General features: G+C 39.1%; 1 protein-coding gene and 1 non-coding gene across 2 annotated transcripts in view; both read right to left on the reverse strand.

Annotated features, from left to right (window-relative positions):
- Positions 1-1,364, reverse strand: part of LOC121527569 (partitioning defective 3 homolog) — a 604,468-nt gene extending 603,104 nt beyond the window's left edge. Inside the window, exon 1 of the mRNA XM_041814583.1 lies at positions 1,073-1,364. Within this exon, the coding sequence (XP_041670517.1) occupies positions 1,073-1,192 (120 nt within the window). The 5' untranslated portion in view covers positions 1,193-1,364. The remainder of the gene's footprint in view (positions 1-1,072) is intronic.
- Positions 1,365-12,666: 11,302 nt separating this feature from the next.
- On the reverse strand, positions 12,667-12,738 carry trnaw-cca. Its single transcript has one exon. It is a non-coding gene; the product is annotated as a tRNA-Trp (tRNA).
- Between the last annotated feature and the right edge of the window lie 5,013 nt (positions 12,739-17,751).

Below are 17,751 nucleotides of genomic sequence, written 5' to 3' on the forward strand. Positions count from 1 at the left end.
CTACAGCACATGAAAGAAATAGCCTGGCAAACCCAGCATGTGTTCTCTGAGGTATTCCCTGCCATTGAGGAAAAACTGCAACATTAACATGACTCCAATGGTAATACCGCCCACTGGCACACAGAAGAAAGTGCTGTTTCTCACCATGGAAACGGTACCAAACTTGATTTCAGTGTGTAGTCATTTAATGGGCCTTAAAGCGCAGCCACTTCAAACCCACAAAGGGAAAAGCGATCAGTGTCCCAGTCTGGCCGGGCTGTGTTCACATTTGGCTCAGAGGTTTCACACAGTCATGCATTTCGTCATTTATGAGATGAAGTCTGGATGAACTTAAAACTTTTTGGGGAGCATGCAATTGCAGAAGGGCATTGAGTTCAGAGCAGGAATCCCCACAATCAAAGACAAAATAGCCACTTTAATGGCTTGTTGCTACTTTTGCATGCAAGTGGTGAACTTTTTGGGGATGCAGGAACATAAACTCTGTTTAAAAGGGTCTTCTATGAAAAGCTGACTGAATTTGCAACAAAGTTATACATGAGAGTCTAACTTGGGCTTGTAATATACAGTGGCTTGTATACAACAGCTTAATATATGCTATAATATTCTCATTGGACTGCAGAAATACTCTGAGCTGTTATCCTCATTGCTCCACACACTCACTGGATGAAGATTTGGCACTTTTACGCACTCTTCTGCGAGTAAATCTAAACTTTGTGTGAACAACTCCAAAGTTTTCTGCTGTTTTCATGGAAACCTTTGAAACATTGCTCCATAACTTTGGAGGCGATTTGCAGTGGGGAAAAGACAAAACTGCATTACTCTACGAATCTCGTTTGAATACAAATGAGAGCATCTCCTGCCAGTAAGCCCACTCCACCAGAGGCCCCCCGGGGGGTCCACACCAGCCCCGGTTCTAGAGGCAGCTCCTGGCTCCTCTCTGCCCACTCTCTCCACAGTCTCAGCCCGGGAGGAGCGCCATGTTGAGGCGCCAGTGTGGGAGCAGGCAGCGTGCAGCTGCTCCAGAGCGACACGTTACAAAAGCTCACCGAGGCAGGCGGCAGGGCTGGCTTACCTTTGCGATCGCCTTCCTGTACCTCATGGCCGCCTGCTCGATCAGGTCCTGCACTTTTAAATTCCCATCTCGACACGGAACGACCACCCGGGTCCTCCCGAAACACACCGTCACTTTCATTTCTCCTGCGCTGCGTTATTCCCAGTGAGAAAAACACCACGAAAAAACCACAACAACCATCCCCGGTGTGTGAAGGTGAAAAAATAAATCCACCGAAGTTAAGCTGAAGTCCAAGAGAAGTTCTGTTCGCGTCCTCAGAGATACTCCCAGGCTGAGATCCAGCGGCGGAGCTGGGTGGCGTCCTCCCTGTGAGCTCTGTTCGCTCAAAACTTCCCAACTGAAGGCTCCTCCAGCGCGAGCGCACAACTGGACTGTCAGAGCGCGCGCCCACATGTCAGAGCAAGCAGCAGGAATGTTACACACACACATCAACCAATACAGTGCAGGTTATACCTGAGGGAAACCATCACACTCACTCGACTTCTCGCGGCTTTCTTATCGAGAAAAGTTGCGTAACACGTGGATTTACAATGTTTTCTCAGAGGTTAGAAACCTCTACACCTCTGTGATGTCATGGAAATTATTCCTACCCAGTGCTCCTGAATGGAGTTATGTTGTTCTTGTATTGTGTGCTCTTCTGTTTGAAATACGGTTTAAAACAGTGGTTCTCAACAGTAGGATTGGGACCCAAAAGTGGGTCTCAAAGCTGCTTTCTTGGGTCAAAATTGCAGCAGAGCAAAGATGCATCGATACACTTTTTTTTTATTCAGCTTGGCTGTGATAACAAGTAAATTCTGGTTCTCTAGAGCCTATCTCATTTATCTCGTCATCTGGGCTGGTTTTCTTGTGATGTTAATTTCTCAATATTTCTAAAACGGTGGTTCTCCCATCAGGAGCCTCCATGACCTCCTTTTCAACAAATTGCTTAAAATTTTCAGTAATCACCGAATGTTTTTAATGAAAACTGGGTAATTTTGGGCTTAACATGAAACAGAAGATGTGATTGAATAAAGCAGTGGAGACATATCCTTCAAAAATAAAAGCTCATCCGTGACTCTTTTGCCGCGTAATTTTCTGGGTAAATATCCAAGACCATACTGAAATGGCTTTGCAACACATTTGGTCCTGATCCACCATTTGAGAACCAATGCTCCTTAAAACAACCAAAATTTCTATGCTATCACAGAAAAGTGATAAAAATGAAAGTGCATGCCTGTACTTTAGTCATGTTTTGTTCCATCTTAAGTTGAGACTAAAACGTTTTCATTAAACAAACTTGAATGGTTGAAAATTTAAAGCAATTTGGGTTTGGATTTCTCTTTAAAGGTACAGTGAATAAGATTGGCAATATCAAACTGACATCCAACAGTCTGAGAATATACCGCTAACTTGCTCATCCCTCGTGATTACAAAGGTGTGCTGGCCTTTGAGGTAAAAAGAATGTCATCCATGACATTTTCATGTATTTGAGTGTTTTTGTCCATACAAACTTTTCTTTAAAACCACATAACAAGCCTCTATTATTCTTTATTCCTTTTATTTAAGCACAGCGATGGTAGCTGTGGCAATCAGTGGTTTTAAAAAAACATAACTGTTATTTGGCCCCTTCTGTAGCACTGTTGAGGCCAGGCCCTGCAAGTGGCAGCGTCTGTTGAGGTGGGGCCTCTTTAAGTGTATATAAAAGGTTTATTATGAGTTAATAAGAATAATAGCACATACGGGTAATTGAATACTGCTTGGAAGATACTTTTAATCATTTTGTTCCACATTTACCAAGTTTTCCAGCCAAATGTTGCTCTATTTCACACAGCGCTAGGTAATGAGGTTAAACCAATTAACAACTCATAACTTTCACTTAAACCTTGGTGTCTTTTTATGCTCGTTGTTTTAAATCTGATCCTGGACTTCAGGAGAAGATTTAACATGGAACAACAAATCCCTCAAAGCAGGTTTTTCTTTATGTTCTGTATAAACAAAGAGGGTCAGAAACCCAGAGGATGTGTTTTCAGGTTAAACTCACCTGGTTTGTGTCGGAGTAGTCGAACACAAATAGCAACCAGGACACTCAAAAACTGGGATAAGGCCTTATCAAGGTTTCTAAGACAAAATTGTGTTCACAACACAGCTAAGATACAAGGCAGAGAGTTTCTATGGGCAATGAACATTTGAATCTTACAATCATTGTTTTGTTTTCATTATGATAGTAGGCATGATAAATAAACAGATACTGAAGAATCCATATTAGCTGTATGATTGTTTACTACATAGTCTAAACAGGATTTTTTCACCACTAAATTTGCATCATTACTCCAAGAGAAGCTTTTAAAAGGGGAATATTCTACATTAAATGTGGTGAAAGTGTATAAAATGTACTGTTGTACATTCAGACCTTTGCTATGTCTGATAATGATAACATTGTGATTGATTGTGAAGCCCTGAAGATAAAAGCTAAATGATTCTAGGGTACAAGTTTGCATGTAAACATACCAATCTTTGACGCCTCCAGTGGGCCATAAAGTCACATAAACAGCTGAAGGCCCGATTTAACCCCTTTAAATATTATCCCAAATGATTTCGTCCTGAGTTTGAGAGACAAGCCAATATTTTCTGCACTGGAGAAGAAATCTTCCTCAGTTAGCCAAGGCAAATTAAAAACATGGGAGGGTAAATAAGCCATCCAAATTTTTCTACAGCACCAGATGTTTGTATCCAGATCAGACACACTAAGTCCAGTTTAAGCCCTCATATTTTTGTTGTTTCATGTCTGATGTAAGTATGCTTCCAATAAATAAAAATACTATAGAAAGTACATGGTTGTGATTGATGCAAGCATGCAGTTTCATTTTCTTTAAGGCCAAATTGTATCCATAAAACATATTTTCAGAAGCATAAAAGCAACTCAAGCCTCTGTTCAGTACAAGACAACATGCAGTATATGCAACATTTTGTAAACCAACTTCACACTGTTTACTAACGGACCCTTTGGTCTGTTTTAAACAGATAGTGTGCAATTTTGACAATTTTCTTGACTTAAAGTCCCTGTAAAGTGATAAAAAACAATCTGTATTTAAGTTTGTTTTATGACAGGCCACTGTGTTATGAACCACCTGGCCTAATTTCAGTTATGAAAAACATCTATAAGTTTATAAAATTAAGCTTCAGTATCCTGAAAAATGAGGCAGTAAAATATACTCTAGGAAGTTTAACTTTTATTTTCTCATTCTGTATTTCCCCTTCTTTTTCCTGTTTATGGAGCATCTTTGTTGTTACGTTGCTGATGAAAATACTTTTCTGATGTTCCTCTTCAGAAAAAAGTCTTCAATGAAGATTAGCATTAGAGGCTTTTAACTTGACAGACTTAGCAGGAATAGACCATGCCTATCATCAGATATTTTACTAAACTTTTGCATCGCATCGCTAATAGACAGGAGGGATTAAACTGTGGCTGCTTGTAGAGAGACAGTCACAGCCAACTTTTTTTTTTATCATCCAGGACTGAAGACAGGTGAAATATGGATTAAAGCACACCTTCAGCAGGTAAGATGTTTGTTCCTGCTGCATCTGGTTCAAGTGAAAAATAGACAAGCACTCTTGACAGTGGTAGTGAACTCTGACCAGAGCAAAGAGGCTGAAGTTGGGGATTAAATTTACTGTTTTCTGGCACAAATCTCTCTGTTATAATACTTTCAATGACCCGTAGGTCATTGTGGATTATAGATTTAGTAAAATCAACCACACAATGAGTAAGAGAGTTTGGTCAGATATAACTAAGATAAGGAAAATGTGAGCACATTGAGCTAAAGCATCAGCAGGCTTTAAATAATGTGTTATTTTAGCTTTTTAGTTCATTATAGAACAATTTCTATCCAAACAGCTCAGATATGATCATGTGCCGTCATAATAATCTTCTTGTTCTTTTTTCCTCTAAAGGTTTGCTACTTGATATTTGGTAATCATTTTCAGATGATATGCAAACATGTCATGTAAGATTTGAGTAGATCAGAAAAACATCCATGAGCTTAGGAGTTAGGTAAGACTAAGAAAGCTTGATTCATTGCCAAGTTCAGCTGCTGCAGGAAGTTTTGCACACGTTAGCACATGGCTGCATGATTCAGCACATGGTTCATGTAAACAGACGTGGAAATTGAACATGACTGAGTCAGACTGAAGGTGATAAACTCTGCACAGGAGCTGAAAGAAACGCACCTATGTTCTCAGACTGATTGGCTGAAACCAAAGCCTGATCTGTATTTGATCTTTACACTAAAGCACATATTAATGTTATGTGTATATGACTGAATTATTGAACTGCAGAGTAAAATGAGAAGGGGGCCTCGGGCTGGAGCTTCACTTTGACCTAATTTTCTGATAAAAGCTGCAACCTTTCTGCTGAGCTCCTCTTCCTCCCTGCAGCTCTTCTTCTTTATCATCTAATGTGGTACAAATGAGTGAACATGAGTGAAAGATAAGAAGTCAATAAGGGCTCTCGGATAAGGATTCTTAACAAGCTACTTGCCACTTGGCTCAGATTTTAAAGCAATAATCACATCCTCCTCAAATACGTCTTTTTGTTTCTTGCTGTGATCAAATTTCAGCATTTTTCTACATTTTCAGCCACATTTAAGCTTCATAAATGACAAACAAGGACCGTTCAATGCCACAAAGAAAGGCACACTGATCCTGCAGCACAATGGCATGTCTAACTCAAGATGAGAAGACTGGAAGTTGAAGTGCATTTGAATAAAGATCAATCATCACATCATGCAACAATTTAAGTTAGAGAAACTTCAGAGAAGTGGCCAAAAAAGTATTTACTCCCCCACCTGACTGCAGTTTGAGGGGCTCCAACTTCACAGCTTCGCCTCAGTCGTTCATTTTCACACATCTAATACGCCCTCTAGAGGTCACAAGAAGACATTACAGTTCAGCAAGGAGTAAACTGAGGACAGTTTAAACACCTTATATGACTTATTTTTTATCTTTGCATAATCACAGTCATTGCTCCACTGAATCAATGACTATTGCCCCAAGTGTTTTTAACTGTACTGACAGTTTCTTCACAACAATATGATGATTCTCTTGAATATTTCCTGCCTTGTTCTCACTAAGGCTCACCCCACCTTCACACTGAAATTTTACAAGGGGGCTGGCAGGAAAAAGTCCTGTAGAGTTGAGAAGCTCAGCCTTTTACATTCACACCTGCAATGAACATTTTGTTAATTTTCTGTATGTATATAGAAAGACAGATGCTGTGCACTGGTGTAGCTCAGTTGGTAGAGTAGGTACCCATAAGCAGAGGCTATAGTCCCCTGACACACTGGTCTTGGGATCGATGCAGTCAAATGGTATATGAAATAGATTATCTAAGACACATAGCTGCTGTTAATCAAAGCCAAGGAAGGATGTATCAGTAACTGACTATCTAAATTGTGACTTTTATAATGCGGTGTTAGATTTTTTTAAAAGAAAGACAGCATTTTTTCATGTTTAAAAAGTATTAATTTTAGACATAAGAGGTTTATGCCTTACAGCAATGATAGATTTGAATACCATGTTTGTCAAAACCTCCGTTTTTTTATGTATTCTTAAAGTGGCTCTCTCTTTGCAGTTGAAACATGCTACGTCTACTTCAAAATATGTTGATGACTCATAAAATCCCCCCTAAAAATGTAAAAGTTTGTTACAGTCATGCAAATTCTTCCCCCAGGAAACCAGGTCACTTATTAATCTCTTCACTACCATGGTAAGATGAGCTCTCAGCCTGAATAGCTGTATACATCCAGTGCACAGCAGGAATGCAGCGAGGAGGAGGAGGAAAAGAGGAGGAAGGAGAAACGTATGGTTGTGTGTGGTACGCTAAAGTTCAGGGAAAGTGCAATTACAGCTTAAGTTCAGAGAAAGCGATATTTTTTCTCTAGTTTTGCTCTAACTCTGATGCCCAAAAATTACAACTGTATCTAAAAATAAATGAATCGTACTGAGGAACCAGAGTTTATATCAGCTCCATCTTGTTATGCTTACATAGAGCGTTTACATATAGTGGATCTCACTTTTCATTCTTCAACAAGAAACCTGAAATTCAGGGTGCACTGATGAAAACAATGGGGTTTTTTTTCCAAATGCTGCTTTATTTGTATTTATTTATTTATTTTTATTTCAGTTGGAATTTTTAAAAAGCCAATCTGTTCTAATAAGTTTGTTCTTTTTCTGTTAAAAGGAGACCCCACACTTTTAAACAGTTACAGGCCATTTCAGAACTTTCTGTCTGAGCTAAGATGCTCAAACCTTTGGTGAATGACCAACTCAAACAATTTTTACCATCAAAAAATTATTTTATCTGATTACCAGTCAGGTTTTATAAAGAAAAACAAACAGCTGCTTTGAAAATAGTCAGTGTTTTTTTTGAGTCCTTGGACAATAAGGAACAGTGTGGCTCCTTATATTGACTAGTCAAAGGCCTTTGATACAGTGGACCATGTCATTTTTAAAGACAGAATACACCGTACTGGTCTGTCAGAGAAGTCAATCTGATGGCTTGACAATTATTTATCAAACAGAACACAGTGTGTGCAGTCTGAAGGTTTCTCTTCAAAATATCTTGAAGTTAAAAATGGAGTACCCCAGGGCCCAGCCCCGGGACTATCGTTCTTTACACTTTACATTAACAGCATTGGTAAAAATACAGTAAATGCTCATTTTCAGTTATATGCAGATGACACTGTCATTTACTGCTCTGCTCCTATGCAGCAAAAGGCTCTCTGATTCTCTGACATTTAAACTGTTAAGTTAAACTTGTGTTAGGGTTTTAAGTCGCATTTAACTTTTGCTGCAAAGCCTTCATTGGCCCCTTGTAGACAAAATTATTGGCATCCTAGTTTATAAGGTTACACTAAATCTGCCTACTTCATACTGGTGATTTTATTCATCTGAAAAGTGCTGGAAGCTTCGGGCTTCTCTCTGTGATTCAGTCATAAGATTTACATTTGCTATCTGTTCCCAGAGTTCATCTTGAAATGGGTTAAAGGACTTTCAGGTATGCAGCTCCTGCAGCCTGGAATCTTCTGCAGGACAATGCATGTCTGGGGTAGCTGGGCTCTGTAGATCTTTGAAGTAGATTAAATGTGTTGGACGAAGATGCATCAGGCTGTCGATGTTTTGACTGATGACTTTCTGCTCTGTGGCACAGGAGTTGGTTGATCTGTGTTTGTAGTGTTTCATATATTAAATGTTTCATGTCTGTAACTCTGTTCTGCTGCGGTCTTGGCCAGGGCATTGAGATTCCTAACTAGTGAGGTTTTCCAGGTTAAATTAGTAAATTCAAACAAATGATTACTGAATCTAATATGTCTGCCTGCACACTGATACACTGATTCTCATTATTCAAACATTCATGTAAACAGCATGATCTAATATGCTCTTTCAGACAAAGGCCTTCGTCTAATTATTAAAATTCAGATAGATACATCTAGCTTTTGCCCCCTCAAAAATCTGTCCTATTCAGTGTTTCCAGAGGGTTTCATCTAGTCTCTGTTGGATTATTACATCTGTGCATGAGGAAAGAAAAAGGGGGCTGAAGAAGAAACAGAAAACATGCCTGGGAGCAGCAAAAGCGTTGGGAAGCAGCATTTTTGAGTGAAGCGAAAATAAATTTCATGTTCAACAAAATGAAGGGCTGCATAGCCCTTATCTCTTATGGGAGTAAACTGGGCTGGATTAATTAGGACAATTAGGCAACGGCCCAGGGGCCAGAGATTTGTAGAGGGCCCAGGACAGTGGGATATATTATATTATACCTTATATTATATATTAAAAATACCTTATATTATATGAGGTATATTTCCTTATTTTTACACCAGTAAAAGGTCCCAATGTCCTCATACGAGTACTTCCTGTATAGTGGTGTTGTAGCTTATTAGTTGTGATAAAATTTGTTAAATTTGCATGCTGTATCAAACCACATAACATTACCAAGCATAGACAAACAAACTTCAATTGTAAAATTTGAAGAGTTTTTATACCTTGACCAGTTTTGTGTTGAGACCGACTGTGGGTGTTTAGAATAGCAGCCTTCTTGAATATATGCTGATAATTGTAATGCGCTTCTGTGACCACAAGATGGCAGACAAAGTGTCCACAAATGAGGCTAACGTTCTGACTAACACCAGATCTGTTTGGTCCACTTTAAATCACCTCTGGTCCACTTTCCCTGGATAGTCTGTTTCATTTAGAGGGGTATGGAAGCTCATAATAACTCTGGTGAGACCAAACAAGTGAACTCTGGTCCGTTCAAATCAGGGGTCTTGGTTTGCTTCCAAACAAACCCTGGTGTGGTTCATTTGAGGTGTAAAAGTGAAGTGGACCAACTTGTGAACCAAAGGCAGCAAGTGGCAAAAAGTGTAATGAATTAAGGATTTATATATGTGATTTAATGCATTCAAATACACATCGGTACCTCGCTCAACGCCTGTGTAGGCAACTCATGGTAGTCTCTTGTCCTTCTGGACTAATTCATTCCTCTGATGTAAAGAACAACATACTGGACAGCTCGCTGCCTTGCTAACTACTCATAATGACACCAAAGCAAAAGCAGAAATCCCAAGGAAGAATGAATTTTGGTGTTGTTTCATTGCTTTTGTGGTAAAGAAATGGCAGAAGGAGAGGGATTTCTGGTTTAATTCTCTTCAATGGCTTCTTTTCTTCTTCACAGCTCTTTGGTTTTGGAAGATGGCGCTATAAACGTAGAACTGACATCATCCAGATGGTTTGGTTCATGCAAGTGCAATGTGAAAGTTAGCCAAACCATGAAGGTGCAACAATACTCAATATGTAATGTCCTCATAGAAGATGCAGGGTCGTAGGAGGGTAAGCGTTGGTGAGTTCAACAGACAGCAGATTTCTGGAGGGGATTTCCAGGGGCATGGTGTTGTGGTAATCTGGCCCCTTGGGGAAAACAGAAATGACAAAATATTTGAGCTAATGCCCACAAAAACAGGCAAGGTGGGGTTGACAAGAAGCACATCACAGATTCACTTCTATTGAAAATCATTTGGACTCGCCGACTACAAAGATAAGAGACAAACCAGCATGAGCTATATAAGGATCCATTATCCCTTAAGTAAAATCTGATCCATCACTGTAAACTCTTCTTTCCCTCTCTGCTCCCCTCTCCAGTTACTTTTTGGTCCTGAAAAGCCACCATATGTTCTGCTCAGTTTATCTACATTCATCTTCTGAACCTCTTTTGCTCTTAAAACACATTTTTATAGACTGCCTCCTTTGTGTTGGAACGTAAAAGGATTTTTGTATTTCTCCAAACAACTTTGACACTTGTTCCCTCTTTTTTTTATGAGTTTTGAGGATGTAAGTTTATGAAATTCAGGCTCAGGATTGTGGAACTACTTGATGGCCTGCATGATTTATCTATCTGCATGTCTCCAATCCACATCTGTAAACACGATGAGGTCTAATCCTGTGAAAGTGTTTACTCCTGTAGATAAACACCGAGGCAATCCAAATTCTTCTACAACAAACACTGTTTATGGAATGGATGTGTGCAGGTATGTGACAGTGAGGTGTTACCTCTATGGCAGACGTGCTCCAACATGGCCCCAGGTATGGAGGAGGTCATTCCTGATTCTCTGTCATCACAGACGTACCTCACCACGGGAGAATTCAGCACTCAGACACAGACATGCACACGCAATGTTTTTATAAACACCAGACAGTGGATTCTTACACATGTGGAATTTACCACATCATACCTCTTTTATTACATTGACTGTCTTACAGCCTTTATTTATGGCTATATGGAATGTTTTTATTAGTGGATATGGGACTTGATCTTGAGAAGAGGAGAAAATATTCTTTTTTTGTTTGATATTTAAATTGGAAAGCTGATGAAATATGAGTTAGTGCTGCCTCCTTTGTGTTTCCTACATTTTCTGATGTTTGGTTCATAATGTTGAGAACAAACACAGGAGATATCTTGAAGCCCGATGACAGTTAGAATGCCATTTAAAACTAAGTGCTGATAAACCTGACAGACAGTAGAATCAGCCATGCTTTAATTATTAATTACTCGTTTTCTTCTTAAAACCAAAACAAACAGGTTATAAAGGGAAAAATAATCTCCAGTGTGTTCCCATACAGACATGTACTTTCTCAACCCTCTAACTCTAACGGTGATTCAAAGACAGCCTAAAGGTATTTGCAGGGCTTCCCAAACCGTCCCATAACAAGGACCCCTATAGCCTCTTGTGCTATTTTTTTTTCCTGAGTGAGATCACTGCCCCAATTTCAAGTTATAGCCCACCCCTCCACTTTATGCCAATATGAAGATTATTCTGGGGCAGCCAGCTGACCAAAGAGTATGCTTTCTAAATCCTCAACTAGAGGCCACCCAAGAGGTCACCCAAGATGAAGAGATAGGCAAATCATTTTCCCTTTGACCAACTAAAACTCATGAACCTTTTGACTCCTAAACATATGTGTACTTGACCATCTTTGACAAAGTACATCAGTCAGATGTATAGTCTGCTTGTCAGCAGTTAGATTCGACTTATCATTTTAAAGTGGGCCAATTGTGTACACAGCTTCTTAGATTATGGTGACATTTTTCACTATTCCTAAGAATTCTTCCCCACTCTGCTTATGTAAATGATACCTTTAAGCCAGTTTCCTGAATTGATTCCAGGGATCACTATCAGAGGATCACATTAGGCAGAAGCTTCATGCTCACATCCAAAATTGCATCGACACAAGGAGAGGCCTCTGAGACAGAGCTGAATGTCTGTAACACAAGATGCTTTAACCATAAACATTTCCAAAAATTGATTGAATTTCAAGTTGAGTTCCTTTCAAAGTGTCTCAAGAGGTTTTAGGACAACCTGCAGCTTTTAAATGAGCATCACACACTTTATTATTGGCAGCTAAATGTCTCCATCTGCAGGTCATTAGACGTATTACACTGTGTCTTCTTTTCAGGAATCGTCAGGAGCCTTTGATTGATGTTTGTGGGATTGGGCAAAATTTGTGCTAGGACAACTGAAAATTAGTTTAACACATCTTTAGCGCTCTGAATTCATGGATTTGTAAAAGATGCAGTTAAATGCTTTCTCTCCAGTGGAAGTCTTACAATTAAATACAATTTAAATAAGATGAAAACTTCTTATATTCAACAAAAATGTAAAATTTATTATGTCAACCCTAACAATATCTTAAAGCTGTATTTAAAAACTCACTAAAATACAGTACAGGGAATGAGGCTGTAAATCTCTGTTTCTTCATGAGTCCAACTTGGTGCCTTTGTAACACATGAAGGAGGGAAATACTGCTCTTTGTACACAAGAGAAGACTCATCTGACTTCTGCACAGGGACGTAATGTGACCTTAACATAAAACCATTAAACATGAAGGTTTAGATTTTGACTTTGGTATTATTTTCACAAGAACTATACTGTATAGTCTAAAAGCAGCTGTGTCGTGATGTAATTTTTTGCACATATGTGAGCTGTGTCTTTCATTTGGTTGGTTATTGTTGCATCACATCGCATTGTGCATTTGGTTGCCAGTGTTCCGTGTTCAGGGAAAAGAACTGACCCCGACGTGATTTGAACACGCAACCTTCTGATCTGGAGTCAGACGCGCTACCGTTGCGCCACGAGGTCTTGCGGCTTCCACTGCCACAATGATAGAACTAGAACATTCAAACAATATCGGTGCTGTGTTGTGGATTGTGTCATTGTTTGTATGACATGAACACTATTTGAAAGTGTCAGAAAAACACAGCCTTTGAAAAAATTCCCTAGCTTCGTCTCCCTCAAAGCCTCCTCGTGACTAACGGAACAGAGCTGTTAGATATGACCATCGTTCTTCTGCTCTCGTGCTCCGTCCTTACCAGATGCATTTTTTGACCGCGTCAGCACCATGGACAGCTGTCGACACAACTGGCTCTGAAACTCTCCTCGCGAGCGCCCCTACTCATGAACTCCGTGTAGCTACTGACTGCGCATGCGCGCATGACCTCCATGTGTGCATATCTATCTATGCTGCACCTAATAAAAACAGCTACGTTTCTTATGTTTCAATCAGCTTTTTGATTAAAGAAATCTATAAACACTGTTTAATATCAAGAAGAGTTAAAAATATGAATTCTGACCTGATGTAAGCAAGTAAAGATTAATAATGATGTTTTTCAAGTTACTTTGTGTTTTTTTTTTTTTACAAACTATGATCAAAATTAATATGTAGAACAGTTTATTGTTTTTCAAAACAATGTATTTAGTTTTTTAATGGTCAAAGAAATGATCTGTTTATTCAATGTATATCTGATGGGTCTCAGCTGGGGAGATGTCAGATTCAGGATTTTATGAACCATATTGCCAATATTTACCAATGCACTGACAGTGATTATACAAGTTTGTACAGTGGCAAGTCAATTTATCACACATGACAGTCCGACAGACCTCTATGATGACTGTGAATGTTTCTGCATTTCCCTCTTAAGGCTGGTTTTCATTTAATGAGTTGTTACTGTTTCAATATTAACCACAATTTAAAGACTATCTGGGCTAAGAGGCACCCATGGTTTCCAAAGTTTCAAAAGGTTGGAAAATTGGCATAAGGGTATCCAAAAGTGTCAGAGACATCAAACAAAAGTTTGACTGCAAAGTTTTCATTTCATGGCAGGTTTCCAGCTGACTTGTGTAATTCCTCTCTACATTTTCTCCATTGAAGAAGAGGCTGCATAGTGACAGGGGCCATTTTAATTATATTCAAGACTTATATTGAACTGATCTTGATGGGATAATTATAATAACTGTACTCAGGCTACACATAAAAGATTTTCAATAATATTATTGTTCTTCAGTGCCCATATTAATAACCCACTGAGAGCTGAGATCAATGTATGCAGTATAAACTTGAGAAAATATGTGCTATATTTTTAAAAGCCTTTTCATACCAAGGACAGGCATGACAGAGCAGCAGGTGAGTTAAACCAGTGACATGGTCGCTACGGTAATGTGGAACAGCATAAAGATCAAAGCGCTTTCTTCTGATTTTTTAAAGTAAAAAACTCAGAGTTACAGTCATGGATGAAAGTATTGGTACCCCTGGAATTTTCCCAGAAATTACACCATTTTTCCCAGAAATTGTGGCAATTGCAAATGTTTATGGTACATGTTTATTTCCTTTATGTGCATTAGAACCACACAAAAAAGCAATTTTTTTGCAAAGCAAAAATTGACATAATTTCACACAAAACTCAAAAAAGGGCAAAATTGTTGGCAACCTCAACTTAATATTTGGTTGCACACCCTTTGTGAAAAAATAACTGAAACCAATCACTTCCTATAACTATCAACAAGCTTCTTACAGCCCTCAAATGGAATATTTGGACCACTCTTCTGTTGCAAACTGCTCCAGGTCTCTCAGATTTGAAGGTTGCCTTCTTGCAACAGCAATTTTGAGATCTCTCTGTAGGTTTTCAATGGGATTTAGGTCTGGACTCATTGCTGGCCACTTCTGAACTCTCCGGCGCTTTGTCTCCAACCATTTCTTGGTGTTTTTTGAGGTATGTTTTGGTCATTGTCCTGCTGGAACACTCATGATCTCTGACGCAGACACAGCTTTCTGACACAAGGCCCTAAATTGTGGCCCAAAATCTTTTGATAGTCTTCAGATTTCATGATTCCTTGCATACAGTCAAGGCACCCAGTGCCAGAGGCAGCAAAACAACCCCAAAACATCTTTGAACCTCCACCATGTTTGACTGTAGGTACTGTGTTCTTTTCTTTGTAGGCCTCATTCTGTTTTCTGTAAACAGTAGAATGATGTGCTTCTCCAAAAAGCTCTACCTTAGTCTCATCTGTCCACAAAATGTTCTCCCAGAAGGATTGAGACTTACTCAGGTACATTTTTTGCAAACTCCAGTCTGGCTTTTTTGTGTCTCTTTGTCAGCAGTGGGGTGCTCCTCGGTCGCCTGCCATAGCGCTCCATCTCATTCAGATGACGACGTATGGTCTGAGCTGAGACGTTTGCACCCTGAGTCTGCAGGACAGCCTGTATTTGTGTTGCATTTTTTTGTCATTTCTTCTCTTCCGTCCACGTCCAGGGAGATTAGCCACAGTTCCATGGGTTATAAACTTCTTGATTATATTACGCACAGTGGATAAAGGAATTTCAAGATCTCTGGAGATGCTCTTGTAACCTTGAGATTGTTCATATTTTTCCACAATTTTGCTTCGTAAGTCCTCAGACAATTCTCGGCTCTTCTTTCTCTTCTCCATGCTTGGTGTGACACACACAGGCACACAACACAAAGGTTGAGTCAACTTCTATACATTCTAACTGGCTTCAGATGTGATTTCTAGATTGCCAGCACCTGTTACTACCACAGGTGAATTTAAATGAGCACCGCATGCTTGAAATAAAATAATTTACCCACAGTTTTAAAAGGGTGCCAATAAATTGTTGTGGCACATTTTTGAGCGTTGTGTAAAATTATGTTAATTTTGGCTTTTTTTCCTGTTTTTTTGTGTTGTTCCAATGCACATAAATGAAATAAACATGTGTACACCAAAAACATTTGTAACTGCAACAATTTTTTGGGAGAAATGGTGTATTTTCTGGAAGAATTCCAGGGGTGCCAATACTTTTGTCCATGACTGTATCTGAGAAAGTTACTAGTCTGCAGAGTGATTTGATCGATCTGAAACCTCTCTAAAGCAAGATTTGTTCAACAGTGAGCTCCACAAATGACTTTAGCCTCGAGTCATCGACCAGCACCATGGACAAACTAATTAGATTTCTGCGGAGAAATGTAAGAGATTTCATTTGATTTGATATTGCGCCTCATCAGGGGTCAAAAATCCTCATTAAACGACATTTCTGTCAATGCAAATAAAGTCTATAAAATGACATTTTCATGCTAAATTGATCTGATTTGAAAAACTCTACACAGTTATAGCAGAATATTGAGAGAATGTTTGAAATGTAACCAAGAAGCAGTGAAATGTGTGAAAATGAAGCCATACTAGCCCACATGCTTCAGAGCCGCGAAAAAAATCAGCTAAATTTCTCTGTGTGACATACCTGCATTTTAACCTACATTTATGTCTTTATTCAGCTATTTAATTTACAGTCAAAAAACATCATTTTGAGGTCAATAAACGACAATCAACACAAATATACTGAACAGTTTATTTTGGGAATATATCTTTTAGATGTAATAAGTTATTAGTTGTTATACGTTATTAGATGTTATGAGATGTGAAAAGTTTTTAAATGTTTTTAGAAGTTATAAGATGTCATACATTTTTAGATGTCATTAGTATTAGTGTAGTATTTCTGCATGTTGTCTGTGTGTTGTCTGCGTCTGTGTGTGGGTGTGCATGCACACAGGGTGTGTGAAGTGTCTGCTGCAGTCAGACTGCAGTGCCCCCTCGTGACTACACACGGAAACTGGGTTTCTCACAGTCCCAGGCTGAACTGCAGGGGACCTCAGAGCAGCAGTGGTCCCCCGAGATGTGACGTCCAGGACAGTGTTAACTTCGTCAACTTAAACTATGACTAAAAATGTTGGTCGACAGCCTTTTTTCCAAAGACAAAAACTAGACCAAAAAGAAAAAAATAGATCTGGTTAACCTTTAAAGTAAAAATAAAGATGTCATGTGAGATGATGTTTTAGGCAGATGTAAAGCAAAAAGGCATACTTGTAAATAAAAGTGGGTTTATAATAAAATAAAACCATAATATTACTGGTCAGAGGGTTGTTTCAAGTTTAACATGTTAAAAATGTTTGTATTTCTATTCATTGATAGCTCAGTGAATTAATTTCTCAGCCCCTGATTCATTGTGACTTTGAATGTTTGTTTAATGTGTTCAGCCACTAGATGGAGCTGCTTAGGACAGAAATAAGATAGATTTGATTTTATGAAAACTGTAGCATTGCAGTTTTTAATCATCCCTTAAGAAATAGAATACATCTATTGATCTGAGGGAGTGAGACTCACTGTCTCAGTGAGAAGGCCAGTGTCTGAGGACTGGAGGCTCTGGGTTGGTGTGTTTGGGTAAAGAAGGTTGAAGAGGTGCTGAGGGGCAAGGCCACGGCAGGATTTGGAAGGAGAGAAGGAAGATTTGTACTTGATGTGGAACTTAACTCGGAGCCAGTGGAGGTGGATGAGGGTCGAGGTGAGGCGCTGCCAAGGCCAAGTCTGGGGGAGAACGCTGGCACTGGTGTTTTGGACGTACTTGGGTACCCCAGATGAGTCTGGTCCTATTAGACCACAGTAAAACCTCAACAGACCAACACTCAGACCTGAAGCACAGACACTGAACTAGATTCTATTATTTATGCATTTGTGTACAGATTAGTGTACACATTTGCGAAGAATTTTGCAACAATTACAGCTCCATACATATACTGATAGTCTGATACTGTGCAAGATGACTTTCAACGCCACACAAGAGTAGGTTAATGAGGCCAGGTATTTTTCAGCCATTGTTAGGGTCAGTAGGAGTGGGAAAATATGGTCCTCCAGTTAATATGTTTCTTTAGAACAACAGACTTAACATGCAAAAGTAGACCAGCACATCTCTTTATTTGTGAATAGTTTTTCAATGAAATCTGGTGGCCTTGGAAAGAGTCGTGCAACAGCTGTTTCGTTTTTAAAAAAGGT

The sequence above is a fragment of the Cheilinus undulatus genome, linkage group 19 (assembly GCF_018320785.1).
Source record: "Cheilinus undulatus linkage group 19, ASM1832078v1, whole genome shotgun sequence".
NCBI classification, from domain to species: domain Eukaryota; kingdom Metazoa; phylum Chordata; class Actinopteri; order Labriformes; family Labridae; genus Cheilinus; species Cheilinus undulatus.